Source organism: Oenanthe melanoleuca, chromosome 25 (genome assembly GCF_029582105.1).
Source record: "Oenanthe melanoleuca isolate GR-GAL-2019-014 chromosome 25, OMel1.0, whole genome shotgun sequence".
Lineage (NCBI taxonomy): Eukaryota > Metazoa > Chordata > Aves > Passeriformes > Muscicapidae > Oenanthe > Oenanthe melanoleuca.
Genome location: NC_079358.1, coordinates 4047792 through 4064823, shown reverse-complemented (window position 1 = coordinate 4064823; position 17032 = coordinate 4047792). Strand labels below are relative to the sequence as shown.

General features: G+C 52.6%; 1 protein-coding gene across 1 annotated transcript; it reads left to right on the top strand.

The window, feature by feature from the left end:
• Positions 1-694: 694 nt before the first annotated feature.
• LOC130262743 (epithelial discoidin domain-containing receptor 1-like) lies at positions 695-13706 on the top strand (the record flags this gene model as incomplete). The annotated part of the gene is made up of 14 exons (XM_056510179.1): positions 695-801; positions 1818-2046; positions 2911-3058; positions 4486-4588; positions 5428-5614; positions 6116-6362; positions 7564-7677; positions 8340-8497; positions 10059-10278; positions 10646-10744; positions 10824-10993; positions 11345-11484; positions 11770-11937; positions 13143-13706. Coding segments are annotated over 14 exons (2241 nt in total), but the record flags the coding sequence as incomplete, so codon positions are not given.
• Positions 13707-17032: the final 3326 nt, after the last annotated feature.

The following is a 17032-nucleotide window of genomic DNA, read 5'->3' as shown; positions in this document are numbered from 1 at the left end:
AAAGGATTCTGGGAGAAGCTGCTTGGGGGGGCTCCCAGTTCATCCCAATTCATCCCAGTTCATCCCAGTTCATTCCCAGTTCACTTCCCAGTCCCTCCCAGTCCCTCCCAGTCCATCCCAGTTCATCCCAGTTCATTCCTAGTTCATTCCCAGTCCATCCCAGTCCATCCCAGTCCATCCCAGTCCATCCCAGTTCATCCCAGTCCCTCCCAGTCCATCCCAGTTCATTCCCAGTTCATTCCCAGTTCCCTCCCAGTGCTCCCAGTCCATCCCCATGGCGGCGCTGCCGCTGCCCCTCCCCCTCCTGCTGCTGGCCGGGGTGGCCGAGGGGACCCAGCGGGGGACAGAGGGGACAGAGGAGGGGACACTGCTGGACCTGGGTGAGAGACGTGTCCCCAAATGTCCCCAAATGTCCCCAAATGTGTCCCCAATGTCCCACAATGTGTCCCCAATGTCCCCAATGTCCCCAATGTCCCCAATCCCCCCAATGTCCCCAATGTCCCCAATGTCCCCAATGTCCCCAATGTCCCCCAATGTCCCCAATGTCCCCCAATGTCCCCAATGTCCCAAATGTCCCCAATGTCCCCAGTGTCCCCAATCCCCCCAATCCCCCCAATGTCCCAAATGTCCCCCAATGTCCCAAATCCCCCCAATGTCCCCAATGTCCCCACTGTCCCCACTGTCCCCACTGTCCCCAGGCCGCTGTCGCTTCGCTCTGGGCATGCAGGACGGCTCCATCCCCGATTTTCGCCTCTCGGCCTCCAGCGCTTGGTCCGACTCCACCGCAGCCCGCCATGGCCGGTACGGACCAGTATAGACCAGTATGGACCAGTATGGACCACTATGGACCACTATGGACCAGTATAGACCAGTATGGACCAGTATAGACCAGTATAGACCAGTATGGACCAGTACAAACCAGTATGGAACAGTATAGACCAGTATAGACCAGTATGGATCAGTATAGATCAGTATAAACCAGTATGGACCAGTATAGACCAGTATAAACCAGTTCGGACCAGTATAAACCAGTTTGGACCAGTATAGAACAGTATCAACCAGTACAGACCAGTATAAACTAGTATAGACTAGTACAAACCAGTACAGACCAGTAAAAGCCAGTTCAGAACATTTCAGACCAGTATAGAACAGTACAGACTGCTATAAACCAGTTCGGACCAGTATAAACCAGGTTGGACCAGTATAAACCAGAACAGACCAGTATGGACCAGTATAAACCAGTACAGGCCAGTATAAACCAGTTTGGACCAGTATAGAACAGTATAAACCAGTTCAGACCAGTTTGGCCTAGCATTAGGACCTGGTGTCCAGTAGGTCGTTCTGGATGTCCCCAAACCCCAAAATGTCCCCAAATTCTTGAATTTTGTCACATCCCCAAGTGTCCCAAGTGTCCCCAAGTGTCCCCAAGTGTCCCCAAATCCCCTGGGTGTCCCCAAGTGTCCCCAAATGTCCCCAAAATGTCCCCAAATGTCCCCAGATCCCCTGGGTGTCCCAAACCCCAAAATGTCCCCTGGGTGTCCCCAGGTGTCCCCTGGGTGTTCTCGAATCCTGAAATGTCCCCAAATTCTTGGATCTTGTCACACCCCTAAATGTCCTCAAATGTCCTCAAATGTCCCCAAATGTCCCCAAATGTCCCAGGCTGGGCCGCAGTGACGTGACGGCGCCTGGTGTCTGGTGGGGCTGGTGTTCCCTGGGTGTCCCCAAACCCCAAAATGTCCCCAAATTCTCAGATCTTCCCACACCTCTGAGTGTCCCAAATGTCCCCAAATGTCCCCAAATGTCCCCAAATGTCCCAGGCTGGGCCGCAGTGACGGTGACGGCGCCTGGTGTCCGGCGGGGCCGGTGTTCCCGGCCGAGCAGGAGTTCCTGGAGGTGGACCTGGGCCGGCTGCACGTGGTGACGCTGGTGGGGACACAGGGACGCCACGCGGGGGGACACGGCCGCGAGTTCGCCCACCAGTACCGGCTGCGCTACAGCCGCGACCGGCGGCGCTGGCTGCGCTGGAGGGACCGCTGGGGAGCAGAGGTGGCCTTGGGGACATTGGGGACACTGGGGACATTGGGGACATTGGGGACATTGGGGACATTGGGGACATTGGGGGGATTTCGGGACATTGGAGACATTGGGGACATTGGGGACATTGGGGACATTGGGGACATTGGGGACATCTGGGGGGATTTTGGGCATTGGGGACATTGGGGACATTGGAGACATTGGGGACATTGGGGACATAGGGGACCTTGGGGACATTGGGGGGATTTGGGACATTGGAGACATTGGGGGACATTGGGGACATTGGGGGGATTTCGGGACATTGGAGACATTGGGGACATTGGGGACATTGGGGACATTGGTGATATCGGGGATATGGGGGAAATTGAGGACATGGGGGACATTGTGGAGATTGGGGACATTTGGGGACATTGGGGACATTGTGGGGATTGGGGACATTGGGAACATTTGGGGACATTTGGGGACATCAGGGAAATCAGGGACATTGGGGACATTGGGGACATTGGGGACATTGAGGGTGTTGGGGACATTGGGGGTGTTGGGGACATTGGTGACCCTTGGGAGGATTGGGGACATTGAGGGTGTTGGGGACATTGGGGACATTGGGGACATTGAGGGTGTTGGGGACATTGGGGACAGCATTGGGGACATTGAGGGTGTTGGGGACATTGGGGACATCAGGGGGATTTGGGTGGATTGTGGACATCGAGGGTACTGGGGACATTTGGTGGGATTTGGGGACATTGGTGATGTTGGGGACATTTGGGGACACTGTGGAGCCGAGGTGATCGGGCACCTCAGGGTCGCCGTGGCGACACCTCGGTGACCTCACTCTTGAGCTGACGCCACCCCGGTGTCCCGTCGGTGTCACCGCAGGTGATCGGTGGCAACGAGGACCCCGAGGGGGTGGTGCTGAAGGACCTGTCGCCGGCGCCGGTGGCCCGGGCGCTCCGGGTGTACCCGCGGGCGCCGCGCGCCATGAGCGTCTGCCTGCGCCTCGAGCTGTACGGCTGCCCCTGGGAGGGTGAGTGTCACCTCCCTGCCACCTCCCTGTCACCTCCCTGCCACCTCTGCCCCACTCTGGCACTCCCCATTGTGCCCAAAGGGGTGGTGGCCAAGTCCTTCACCCAACCCTTGGTGGTGGCCCTGTGGCAGATGAGTTGGGGTCTTGTCAATGTGGGGTCAATGGTTGGGTGTTGGAGTCAATGGTTGGGTGTTGGGGTCAATGGTTGGGTGTTGGAGTCAATGGTTGGGTGTTGGCGTCATTCATTGGGTGTTGGGGTCAATGGTTGGGTGTTGGGGTCAATGGTTGGGTGTTGGGGTCATTCATTGGGTGTTGGGATCATTCATTGGGTCGTGGGGGTCAGTGGTTGGGTCATGGGGTCAACAGTTGAGTCATGGGGTCATTCATTGGTTGTTGGGGTCAGTGGTTGGTTGTTGGGGTCAGTGGTTGGTTGTTGGGGTCTATGGTTGGGTGTTGGGGTCAATGGTTGGATGTTGGGGTCAATGGTTGAGTGTTGGGGCAACAGTTGTCTCATCAGGTCAACAGTTGGCTATTGGGGTCAATGGTTGGATCATGAGGTCAATGGTTGGGTCATGGGGTCAATGGTTGGATCATGGGGTCAATGGTTGGGTGTTGGGGTCAACAGATGGGTCATCAGGTCAATGGTTGGGTCATGAGGTCAATGGTTGGGTCATGAGGTCAATGGTTGGATCATGAGGTCAATGGTTGGGGTCATGGGGTCAATGGTTGGATCATGGGTCAATGGTTGGGTCATGGGTCAATGGTTGGGTCATGGGGTCAATGGTTGGGTGTTGGGGTCAATGGTTGGGTCATGGGCTCAATGGTTGGGTGTTGGGGTCAATGGTTGGTTGTTGGGGTCAATGGTTGGATCATGGGGTCAATGGTTGGGTCATGGGGTCAATGGTTGGATCATGGGGTCAATGGTTGGGTGTTGGGGTCAACAGATGGGTCATCGGTCAATGGTTGGGTCATGAGGTCAATGGTTGGGTCATCAGTTGGGTGTTGAGGTCAATGGTTGGGTCATGAGGTCAATGGTTGGGTCATGGGGTCAATGGTTGGATCATGAGGTCAATGGTTGGGTGTTGGGGTCAATGGTTGGGCCATGGGGTCAATGGTTGGATCATGAGGTCAACGGTTGGGTCATGAGGTCAATGGTTGGGTCATCAGGTCAATGGTTGGGTCATCAGGTCAATAGTTGGATCTTGGGGTCAACGGTTGGATGTTGAGGTCAATGGCTGGGTCATGGGGTCAATGGTTTGGGTCATGGGTCAATGGTTGGATGTTGAGGTCAACGTTTGGGTCATCGGGTCAATGGTGGGTTGATGACATCACCCATGGTGGGGCCCCTCGCTAACCCTGGTGGTGACCCCATGGTGACCCCGTGGTGACCCCGTGGTGACCCCGCGGCGCCGTGTCCCCGTCCCCAGCCGGGCTCCTGTCCTACACGGCCCCGCGGGGACACGTCATGGCGCTGGACCCCGTCCCCATCGTCCTCAACGACTCCACCTACGACGGCTTCAGCGCCGGCCCGTGAGTCCCATGTGTCCCCAAGTGTCCCCAGGTGTCCCCAGGTGTCACCTGTCCTGGTCGTCCCCAAGAATTCCCGAATTTCCTGCATCCAATCCCCCCACCTGCCTCCAGGTGTGTGGGACAGGACACTCCCCATACCCAGGTATGTCCCACCTGCCCAGGTGTCACTGGGATGTCCCCAGGTGTCACTAGGATGTCCCCAGGTGTCACTGGGAGGTCTCCAGGCGGGTGGCACAGGACACTGCCGTGCCCAGGTGTGTCCCACCTGCCCAGGTGTCAGTGGGAGCTCCCCAGGTGTCACTGGGATGTCCCCAGGTGTCACTGGGAGGTCCCCAGGTGTCACTAGGAGGTCCCCAGGTGTCACTGGGATGTCCCCAGGTGTCACTGGGAGGTCCCCAGGTGTCACTGGGATGTCCCCAGGTGTCACTGGGAGGTCTCCAGGCGGGTGGCACAGGATACTCCCGTGCCCAGGTGTGTCCCACCTGCCCAGGTGTCACTGGGAGCTCCCCAGGTGTCACTGGGAGGTCCCCAGGTGTCATTGGGATGTCCCCAGGTGTCACTGGGAGGTCCCCAGGTGTCACTGGGATGTCCCAGGTGTCACTGGGATGTCCCCAGGTGTCACTGGGAGTTCCCCAGGTGTCACTGGGAGGTCCCCAGGTGTCACTGGGAGGTCCCCAGGCAGGTGGGACAGGACACTGCCGTGCCCAGGTGTGTCCCACCTGCCCAGGTGTCACTGGGATGTCCCCAGGTGTCACTGGGATGTCCCCAGGTGTCACTGGGAAGTCCCCAGGCGGGTGGCACAGGACACTGCCGTGCCCAGGTGTGTCCCACCTGCCCAGGTTACACTTCGGGGGGCTGGGCCAGCTCTCGGACGGGGTCCTGGGCCTGGACGACTTCCTGAGGACGCGCGAGCGCCGCCTGTGGCCGGGCTACGACTACGTGGGGTGGCCACGCCCCCCCGGGCCACGCCCACACGTGGAGCTGGAGTTCGAGTTCCAGGAGCTCCGGGCTTTCCACGCCATGCAGGTGCCCCAGGGCATCATGGGAGATCTGGGCACCGGGAATTGTGGGATTGGTCAGTCGTGGATGGACACATGAGTGACCACCAGAGTTTGGGGTGTGGGACTGGTCACTCTGCCCCAGGGCATCATGGGAGATCTGGACAATTGTGGGACTGGTCAGTCATGGATGGACACATGAGTGACCACCAGAGTTTGGGGTGTGGGATTGGTCACTCTGCCCCAGGGCATCATGGGAGATATGGGCACAGGGAATTTTGGGCTTGGTCAGCCATGGATGGACAGATGAGTGACCACCACAGTTTGGGGTCTGGGAATGGTCATTCTGCCCCAGAGCATCATGGGATGGTGGGAAATTTGTGTCCTGGAGTACTGGACGCTGGGAATTGTGGGGTTGGTCAGCCATGGGTGGACAGAAGAATGACCACAGCATCAATCCCAATTTGGGGTCTGGGATTGGTCACTCTGCCCCTGAGCATTATGGGATGTTTCATCACCCCCCCCCCAGGTCCACTGCAACAACCTCCACACGCGCGGGGTCGGAATCTTCCGGGCAGTCGAGTGTCGCTTCAAGAAGAGCTTGGCCACGGCCTGGGAGCCCACGGTGGCCACCCACAGCCTGGCCGGGGCCATCAAGGACCCCAGCGCCCGAGCGGTCACCGTCCCCTTGGGCGGGCGCCACGCCCGGTTCATCCAGTGCCGCTTCTTCTTCGGCGCTGATTGGATGCTCTTCAGCGAGGTGTCCTTCGTTTCAGGTTGGGTGTTGGGGTCAATGGGTGGATCATGGGGTCAATGGTTGAGTCATTGAGTCAATGGTTGGGTGTTGGAGTCAATGGTTGGGTGTTGGTGTCAATGGTTGGGTGCTGGAGTCAATGCTTGGCTGTTGGTGTCAATGGTTGGATGATGGGGTCAATTGTTGAGTTTTGGGGTCAATGGTTGGGTCATTGGTCAATGGTTGGGTGTTGGAGTCAATGTTTCAGTGTTGAGGTCAATGTTTGGGTGTTGGGTCAATGGTTGGGTGTTGGAGTCAATGGTTGGTTGTTGGGGTCAGTGGTTGGGTGTTAGGGTCAATGGTTGGTTGTTGGGATCAATGGTTGGGTGTTGGGGTCAATGGTTGAGTGTTTGGGTCAATGGTTGAGTGTTGGGGTCAATGTCTGGGTGTTGGGGTCAATGTTTCAGTGTTGGGGTCAATGGTTGGGTGTTGGGGTCAATGGTTTGGTGTTGGGGTCAGTGGTTGGTTGTTGGGATCAATGGTTGGGTGTTGGAGTCAATGGTTGGGTGTTGCGGTCAGTGTTTGGTTGTTGGGGTCAGTGGTTGGGTGTTGGGATCAGTGGTTGGGTGTTGGGGTCAGTGGTTGGTTGTTGGGATCAATGGTTGGGTGTTGGGGTCAATGGTTGGGTGTTGACAGCAACGATTGGGTGTTGGGATCAATGGTTGATTGTTGAGGTCAATGGTTGGGTGTTGGGGTCAATGGTTGAGTGTTGGGGTCAATGGTTGGGTGTTGGGGTCAATGGTTGAGTGTTGGGGTCAATGTCTGGGTGTTGGGGTCATGTTTCAGTGTTGGGGTCAATGGTTGTGTGTTGGGGTCAGTGGTTGGGTGTTGGGATCAATGGTTGATTGTTGAGGTCAATGGTTGGGGTCATTGGGTCAATGGTTGGGTGTTGGGGGCAGTGGTTGGGTGTTGGGGTCAATGGTTGGGTGTTGGGGTCAGTGGTTGGGTGTTGGGGTCAGTGGTTGGGTGTTGGGGTCAACCGTTCCTGATGACATCATCGGCTACCTGATGAGCTCATCGTCAATCAATGACATCACTGATTTTGCAAGTGTGTCATTGATCTCACTGTAATATCATTGGTTGCCGATGACATCATCGATTGTCGATGACATCATTGACTGTCCATTGCATCACCCATTGCCAATGACGTCACTGACCGTTGATGACGTCATCAATGTCCCCAGAGGTGCTGGATGACCCCGTGGGTGCCAGTGGGTGGCCCCCGACCCCTGACCCCTCCGCCGCCATCTTGGAAGGTGCCCACCATGGGGGCGGGGCCATTAACGTCACCTCCTCGGGTAGGCGGGGCTTAACTGGGTGGGGCTTAACTAGGAGAGGATTAGCTGGGTGTGGTCAATGGGGTGGTGCTTAACTGGGTGGGGCTTAACTGGGTGAGGATTAACTGGGTGTGGTCAATGGGGTGGGGCTTAACTGGGTGGGGCTTAACTGGGTGATGATTAACTGGGTGTGGTCAATGGGGTGGGGCTTAACTGGGTGGGGCTTAACTGGGTGAGGATTAACTGGGTGTGGTCAATGGGGTGGGGCTTAACTGGGAGAGGATTAGCTGGGTGTGGTCAATGGGGTGGGGCTTAACTGGGTGGGGCTTAACTGGGTGAGGATTAACTGGGTGGGGCTTAACTTGGTGGGGCTTAACTGGGAGAGGATTAGCTGGGTGGGGCTTAACTGGGTGGGGCTTAACTGGGAGAGGATTAACTGGGTGTGGTCAATGGGGTGGGGCTTAACTGGGTGGGGCTTAACTAGGTGGGGCTTACCTGGGTGAGGATTAACTGGGTGTGGTCAATGGGGTGGGGCTTAACTGGGTGGGGCTTAACTAGGTGGGGCTTTAATGGGGTGTGGTTTAATGGAGGTGCAAATGGGTGGGGTTTAATTGGGCAGGGGTCAAATGGGCGTGGCTTATCCGAGGTGGGCGTGGCCATGACGCCTCCCCTGCCCCTCCCAGTAGCCCCTGGGGAGCCCGAACTGGTCCCGCCGGTGGCCAAAGCTGAGCCTGGGCAGTCGCCGGCCCTGCTGGGCTGCCTGGGCGCCATCATCCTCCTGCTGCTGGCCCTCCTCATCCTCACCCTGCGGCACCGCCTCTGCTCCGGGCCGCTGGGCAAGGTCACTGGGAGCGACTGGGAGGGACTGGGATGGACTGGGAGAGACTGGGAAGGACTGGGAACGGATTGGGAGGGACTGGGAATTGATTGGAATGGACTGGGAGGGACTCGGAGGGACTGGGAATGGATTGGGAGTGGATTGGAATGGACTGGGATGGACTGGGAGGGACTGGGAGGGAACTGGGATGGACTGGAGGGACTGGGAGGGAACTGGGATGGACTGGGAGGAACAGGATGGGGATTGGAATGGTTCTAACTGGTTCTAACTGGTTCTAACCGGTTCTAACTGAGCTGAATCATTTTTAACTGGTCCTATCTGCTCTGAAACGGTTCTAGCTCTTCTGAACTGGTTCTAACCAAGGCAGAATGGGTTCTAACTGGTTCTAACTGGTTCTAAGCAAGGCAGAACTGGTTCTAACCAGTTCTAATGGGTTCTAATCAGTTCTAACTGGTTATAATGGGTTCTAACTGGTTCTAACCAGTTCTAACTGAGACAGAACTGGTTCTAAATGGTTGTAACCGGTTCTAGTGGGTTCTAACTGGTACTAAACAGTTCTAATGTGTTCTAACTGGTTCTAACCAGTTCTTACTTGTTCTAACAGGTTCTAACTGGTTCTAACTTGTTCTAACCGAGGCATAACTGGTTCGAACGGGTTCTAAGCAGTTTTAAGGGGTTCTAACTGGTTCTAATGGGCTTTTACGGGTTCTAACTGGGTCTAACCAGTCCTAACTAAGGCAGAACTGGTTCTAACGGGTTCTAACTGGTTCTAACGAGGACAGAACTGGTTTCTAACGGGTTCTAACCAGTTCTAACCAGGACAGAACTGGTTCTAACGAGTTCTAACCGGTTCTAACCAGTTCTAACCAGGACAGAACTGGTTCTAACAGGTTCTAATGGGTTCTAACTGGTTCTAACCAAGGCAGAACTGGTTCTAATGTGTTCTAACTGGTTCTAACTGGTTCTAACCAGGACAGAACTGGTTCTAACAGGTTCTAATGGGTTCTAACTGGTTCTAACCAAGGCAGAACTGGTTCTAATGTGTTCTAACTGGTTCTAACTGGTTCTAACCAGGACAGAACTGGTTCTAACAGGTTCTAATGGGTTCTAACTGGTTCTAACCAAGGCAGAACTGGTTCTAATGTGTTCTAACTGGTTCTAACTAGTTCTAACCAGGACAGAACTGATTCTAACCGGTTCTAACCAGGACAGAACTGGTTCTATCCGGTTCTAAAGGGTTCTAACCGGTTCTAACCAAGGCAGAACTGGTTCTAATGGGTTCTAACTGGTTCTAACCAGTTCTAACCAGGACAGAACTGGTTCTAACCGGTTCTAACCAGGACAGAACTGGTTCTATCCAGTTCTAAAGGGTTCTAACCGGTTCTAACCAAGGCAGAACTGGTTCTAATGGGTTCTAACTGGTTCTAACCAGTTCTAACCAGGACAGAACTGGTTCTAACAGGTTCTAATCGGTTCTAACCACGACAGAACTGGTTCTAACGGGTTCTAACGGGTTCTAACCGGTTCTAACCAGTTCTAACCGGTTTTTCCCGGTGTCCCCCAGGCCCAGGGCCGCGGGCCGGAGGCGGCGCTGCGGGTGCAGCTCTCGGGTGACACCGTGGTCATCAACAACGCCACGGGGGGGGGAGGGGCGCGGGGGCTGCCCCGGTACGAGCGGATCCCGCCCGGAACCGGAACCGGAACCGGAACCGGAAATGGGACCGGGGAGTACCAGGAACCCACCCGGGCACGGCCCCGACCCCCCCCGCTGCCCCCCGGGGCTGGTGAGGAAAAGGGGGAAAAAGGGGAAAAGGGGAAAAGGGGAAAAAAGGGAAAATAAAGGTGGAAAGAGAAATAAGGGAAAAGGAGGAAAAGAAGAAAAAAGGGAAAAAGGAAAAAGGGGGGGAAAAGGGAAAAAAGGGGAAAATGAAGGAAAATAGGGAAAAAAAAGGGAAAATAGGGGGAAAAGGGAGGGAAAAGGAAAAAAAGAAGAGGGATGGAGGGATGGGAAAAAGGAGGGATGGGAAAAAGGAGGGATGGAAAAAAGGAGGGGGGGAGGATGTTTTTTCCCTATTTTTTTTTCCTGGCTGGGGGTGTGACCTCTTGGTCACGCCCCTTTCTGACCACACCCCATCTGACCACGCCCCCCAGCCAATCCAGCCTATCGGCTGCTCCTGGCCACCTACGCCCGGCCAATGGGAGGCCCCGCCCTCGCCACGCCCGACGGCGCCAAACCAATCAACACCGACGGTAACGGCGGGGCTGGGGCCACGCCCAGTTGGGCCACGCCCACACCCAGCTCACCTGCGCCCCTCCCACCTGTGCACAGGTGAGCCCGAGGGCGGGGCGGGCGCCTACGCCGAGGCTGACGTCACCGGAGGCTCCGCCTACGCGCTGGCTGGCCCCGCCCACAGCCCCACCCACGGCCCCGCCCTCCCGACCTTCCCCCGGCACCGCCTGCGCTTCCGGGAGAAGCTGGGGGAGGGGCAGTTTGGAGAGGTAAGCCACGCCCACTGTGATTTAGCCACGCCCCTTATTGAGATCACACACATAATTACTCAGCCCCGCCCCCAAATGGGGTTTTAGCCACACCCCTAAATTATTTGCCACGCCCCCAAATGTTTTAGTCTCACCCCTTTAAAAGCCGCACCCATTATGATGTAGCCACGCCCCTAATTAAATTGGCTCCGCCCCTCATTAGCACCCCACACTAATTAGTTTGGCCCCACCCACCCCACTGTGGCCACGCCCACAACATTTTAGCCCCACCCTAATTTTTAAATCCCCTCCTTTCATTGGCCACGCCCTCACGGTTTGGCCCCTCCCCCTTTCATTTGGCCACGCCCCCAGGTGCTGCTGTGCGAGGTCATCGCCCCCCACACCTTGGACTTGGCCACGCCCCCCTGCTCAGGCCCCGCCCCCACGGACGCAGGGCGCCCCCTGCTGGTGGCGGTCAAGGTGCTGCGGCCGGACGCCACCAAGAACGCCCGGTACGGAAACTGGGGGGACTGGGAGGGACTGGGATGGACTGGGATGGACTGGGAGGGACTGGGAGGGACTGGGAGTGATCTGGGAGTGGACTGGGAGCGGATTGGGAGGGAGTAAGACGGACTTGGATAAAGTGGGAGGGACTGGGAATGGATTGGGATTGAACTGGGAGGGACTGGGAGAGACTGGGATGGACTGGGCGGAACTGGTGGGGGGGGGATCCAGGGGATTCCTGGGTTTCCAGGTGTGCCCAGGTGTGCTGACTCCGCCCCGGGGGGCGGGGCCAGGCGGGATTTCCTGCAGGAGGCGCGCACCCTGGGCCGGCTGCGGGACCCCAACATCGTGCGGCTGCTGGGGGTGTGCGCGGGGCCCGGCCCCCTCTGCATCGTCACCGAGTACATGGAGCACGGAGACCTGCACCAGTTCCTGGGCGGGCCCCGCGGCCACGCCCTCAGGTGGGACACGCCCACTTCCGGTCACACCCACCCTGAGATGCCCCCACTCCGGCCACGCCCACTTCGTATTCCTTTCCACTCGCGTTTCTGGGGTTCTGTCCCTTTAAGAGAAGCCCCTCCTACTTTGTCCGCCAATCAGGAATTGCCCCAAGGAAGCCACGCCCACTCAAGCCACACCCACTCCCAGTTGTTCCCCATCCACATTTCTGGTGTTCTGGCCCTTTAAGAGAAGCCCCTCCCACTTTGTGTCATGGCCATAATTCAGAAAATGCCCCAAAGAAGCCACGCCCACTCCAGCCACACCCACTCAGTTATTTCTGGGGTTCTGGCCCTTTAAGAGAAGCCCCTCCTACTTTATCCATCAATCAAGAATTACCCATGGAAGCCACGCCCCCTCAGTTATTTCTGGGGTTCTGGCCCTTTAAGAGAAGCCCCGCCCACTTTATCCATCAATCAGAATATGCTCCAAAGAAGCCACGCCCACTCCTGATGAGCCCTGGGCAAGCCACGCCCACTCCACGTCATTTCCGGGCAGAATTTCTGAGGTTCTGTCCCTTTAAGAAAAGCCCTGTCCATACCAAGCCCCGCCCCTTCCGGCCACGCCCCCAAAATAGCCACGCCCACTTCCGGCCATTTCCTGTCCGCATTTCTGGGGTGGGAACGAGGATTTGGGGTGGGAAAAGTGAATTTTGGGGGTAGGAAACGGGAATTTTGAGCGGGAAAAGTGGATTTTGGGGGGAAAAAACGGAAAAAGGGGGAAAAAGGATTTCCTGAGGAAAAATCACATTTTAGGGTAGAGAAATGGGATTTTTTTTTTAAGGAGAAAAATCAGATTTTAGAGTAGGAAAATTGGATTTGTTTAAGGAGAAAAATCAGATTTTTAGGGTAGGAAAATGGGATTTGTTTAAGGAGAAAAATCAGATTTTCGGGTAGTAAAATGGGAATTTTTTTCTAGGAGAAAAATCAGATTTTAGGGCAGAAAAAAGCCAGTTTTTAGGAGAAAAAGCAGATTTTTAGGGTAGAAAAAAGCAATTTATTGAGTAGAAAAAGCGGATTTTGGGGTAGGAAAATGGGATTTTTTTAGAAGAAAAAAATCAGATTTTGGGGTAGAAAAATGGGATTTTTTTGGGGATAAAAAGCCATTTTTTCCTGAAAACCCAAAAATTTAAGGTAAAAAAAATTTAAAATATTTTTTTTAATCGCAGTTTTTCCACGCTGCTGCACGTGGGAGCGCAGATCGCGTCCGGGATGCGATTCCTGGCGCGCAGGAATTTCGTGTACCGGGAAAAAAATCAGATTTTAGGGGAGCAAAAAAGGGATTTTTTAAGGAAAAAAAGAGAAGATTTTAGCATGTGAAAAAAGCGATTTTTTAAGGAGGAAAAGCAAATTTTAGAGAAGAAAAAAGTAATTTTTTTTTAGGAGAAAAAGCAGATTTCAGGGTGGGAAAATCGGATTTTTCTTAGTGACAAACACTATTTCTTGGGGAAAAGCAAATTTTAGAGTGGGAAAAAAGAAATTATTTAAGGAGAAAAATCAGATTTTAGAGGAGGAAAATTGGATTTTTTGAGGAAAAAAATCAGATTTTCGGGTCGGAAAATGGGATTTTTTTTCTAAGAGAAAAATCAGATTTTAGAGCAGAAAAAAGCCATTTTTTAGGAGAAAAAGCAGATTTTGGGGTAGGAAAATGGGATTTTTTTAGAAGAAAAATCAGATTTTTAGGGGAGCAAAATAGGATTTGTTTTTTTAGAAGAAAAATCAGATTTTGGGGTAGAAAAATGGGATTTTTTTGGGATAAAAAGCCATTTTTGAGGGTAAAACCCAACAATGTAATATATAAAAATTTAAAATTTTATTTTTTTTCTGGCAGTTTTTCCACGCTGCTGCACGTGGGAGCGCAGATCGCGTCTGGGATGCGATTCCTGGCGCGCAGGAATTTCGTGCACCGGGAAAAAAATCAGATTTTTGGGTCGGAAAATAGGATTTTTTTTTTCTAGGAGAAAAATCAGATTTTAGAGCAGAAAAAAGCCAGTTTTTAGGAGAAAAAGCAGATTTTTAGGGTAGAAAAAAGCAATTTATTTAGGAGAAAAAGCGGATTTTGGGGTAGGAAAATGGGATTTTTTTAGAAGAAAAAAATCAGATTTTGGGGTAGAAAAACGGGATTTTTTTGGGATAAAAAGCCATTTTTTCCTGAAAACCCAAGAATTTAAGATAAAAAAAATTTAAAATATTTTTTTTAATCTCAGTTTTTCCACGCTGCTGCACGTGGGAGCGCAGATCGCGTCCGGGATGCGATTCCTGGCGCGCAGGAATTTCGTGCACAGGGAAAAAAATCAGATTTTAGGGGAGCAAAAAAGGGATTTTTTAAGGAAAAAAAGAGCAGATTTTAGCATCTGAAAAAAGCGATTTTTTAAGGAGGAAAAGCAAATTTTAGAGAAGAAAAATGTAATTTTTTTTTAGAAGAAAAAGCGGATTTCAGGGCGGGAAAATCGGATTTTTCTTAGTGACAAACACTATTTCTTGGGGAAAAGCAAATTTTAGAGTGGGAAAAAAGAAATTATTTAAGGAGAAAAATCAGATTTTAGAGGAGGAAAATTGGATTTTTTGAGGAAAAAAATCAGATTTTCGGGTCGGAAAATGGGATTTTTTTCTAAGAGAAAAATCAGATTTTAGAGCAGAAAAAAAAGCCATTTTTTAGGAGAAAAAGCAGATTTTGGGGTAGGAAAATGGGATTTTTTTAGAAGAAAAATCAGATTTTTAAGGGAGGAAAATAGAACTTGTTTTTTTAGAAGAAAAATCAGATTTTGGGGTAGAAAAATGGGATTTTTTTTGGGATAAAAAGCCATTTTTGAGGGTAAAACCCAACAATGTAATATATAAAAATTTAAAATTTTATTTTTTTTCTGGCAGTTTTTCCACGCTGCTGCACGTGGGAGCGCAGATCGCGTCCGGGATGCGATTCCTGGCGCGCAGGAATTTCGTGCACCGGGACCTGGCCACGCGGAACTGCCTGGTGGGCGACGGCTTCACCGTCAAGGTCGCCGATTTCGGCATGAGCCGCAACCTCTACGCCGCCGATTATTACCGGGTGCGGGGCCGGGCGCTGCTGCCCATCCGCTGGATGGCCTGGGAGTGCATCCTGATGGTGAGACTGGGGGGAAAAATCGGGATTTTGGGGGAAAAAATGGGGATTTTGGGAAAAAATTGGGGAAAAAATGGAGAAAATTGGGGAAAAAAATGGAGAAAATTGGGGGGAAAATGGGGAAAAATTGGGGATTTGGGGTGGGGTCGGGTGTCCTGGTGCCAATCTGCTGGATGGCCTGGGAGTGCATCCTCATGGTGAGACTGGGGGGAAAAACTGGGATTTTGGGAAAAAATTGGGAAGAAATGGGAAATAATTGGGATTTTGGGGAAAAAATTGGGGGAAAATTGGGGATTTTGGGGATTTGGGGTGGGGTCGGGTGTCCTGGTGCCAATCTGCTGGATGGCCTGGGAGTGCATCCTCATGGTGAGACTGGGGGGAAAAACTGGGATTTTGGGAAAAATGGGGAAGAAATGAGAAAAAATTGGGATTTTGGGGAGGATCGGGGAGAAAAATTGGAGTAAAAAAGGGAATTTTGGACAGAAAAATTTGGATTTGGGGAAAATTGGGAGAAAAATTTGGGTTTGTGGGGAAAAATTGGGGATTTTGGGGGGAAAATGGGGAGTAATTGGGGGAAAATGCGGCTTTGGGGAAAATGGGAAAAATTGGTGTTTTGGGAGGAAAAAAATGGAATTTTGGGGAGAAAAAGGGATTTTGGGGGGGGAATTTGGGAAGAAAATGGGGAAAAAATTGGGAAAAAATGGAATTTAGGGGGAAAAACTTGGGGAAAAAATTGGGGGAGAAAAGGGGGCAAAATGGGGAAAAAATGTTATTTAGGGGAAGAAAAAGGAAAAAAATGGGGATTTTGGGATTTGGGGTGGGGTCGGGTGTCCTGGTGCCAATCTGCTGGATGGCCTGGGAGTGCATCTTGATGGTGAGACTGGGGTGAAAAATCGGGATTTTGGGGAAAAATTGGGAAAAATTGGGAAATAATTGGGATTGTGGGGAGGATCGGGGCAAAAAAATGGGGTAAAAATGGGATTTAGGGGGAAAAAATGGGGCAGAAATTGACATTTTGGGGAGAAAAAAAGGGCAAAAAATGGAAAAAAAAATTGGGAATAAAATGGGTAAAATGGGATTTAGGGGGAGGAAATGGGAAAAAATGGAGATTTTGGGGATTTGGGGTGGAGTCGGGTGTCCTGGTGCCAATCTGCTGGATGGCCTGGGAGTGCATCCTCATGGTGAGACTGGGGGGAAAAATGGGATTTTGGGGAAAAAAATGGGGATTTTGGGAAAAAATTGGGGGAAAAATGGAGAAAATTGGGGAAAAAATGGAGAAAATTGGGGGGAAAATGGGGAAAAATTGGGGGGAAAATGGGGAAAAATTGGGGATTTGGGGTGGGGTCGGGTGTCCTGCTGCCCATCTGCTGGATGGCCTGGGAGTGCATCCTGATGGTGAGACTGGGGGGAAAAATCGGGAAACTCCTCAACTCCAAACGCCGAATTTGGAATTCCCAAATTCTGGAATTCCCAAAATTCCCAAAATTCCCAAAATTTGGGATTTTAGGGGATGTTCAGCCCGGCCAGGGACACCTGGGCCTTTGGGGTGACACTGTGGGAGGAGCTGAAACCCCAAAATTCGCCAAAATTCCTCAAAATTCGCCAAAACTCCATAACAGAAAACCGCGAATTTGGAATTCCCAAATTCTGGAATTCCCAAAATTCCCGAAATTCCCGAATTTGGTGTTTCAGGGAACGTTCAGCCCGGCCAGGGACACCTGGGCCTTCGGGGTGACGCTGTGGGAGGAGCTAAAACCCCAAAATTCGCCAAAAATTCACCAAAATTCCTCAAAATTCGCCAAAACTCCGTAACAGAAAACCTCAAATTTTGATTCCTGGAATTCCCAAAATTCCCAAAATTCCACAATTTGGGAATTTCAGGGAACGTTTATCCTGGCCAGGGACACCTGGGCCTTTGGGGTGACGCTGTGGGAGGAGCTAAGACCCCAGAATTCG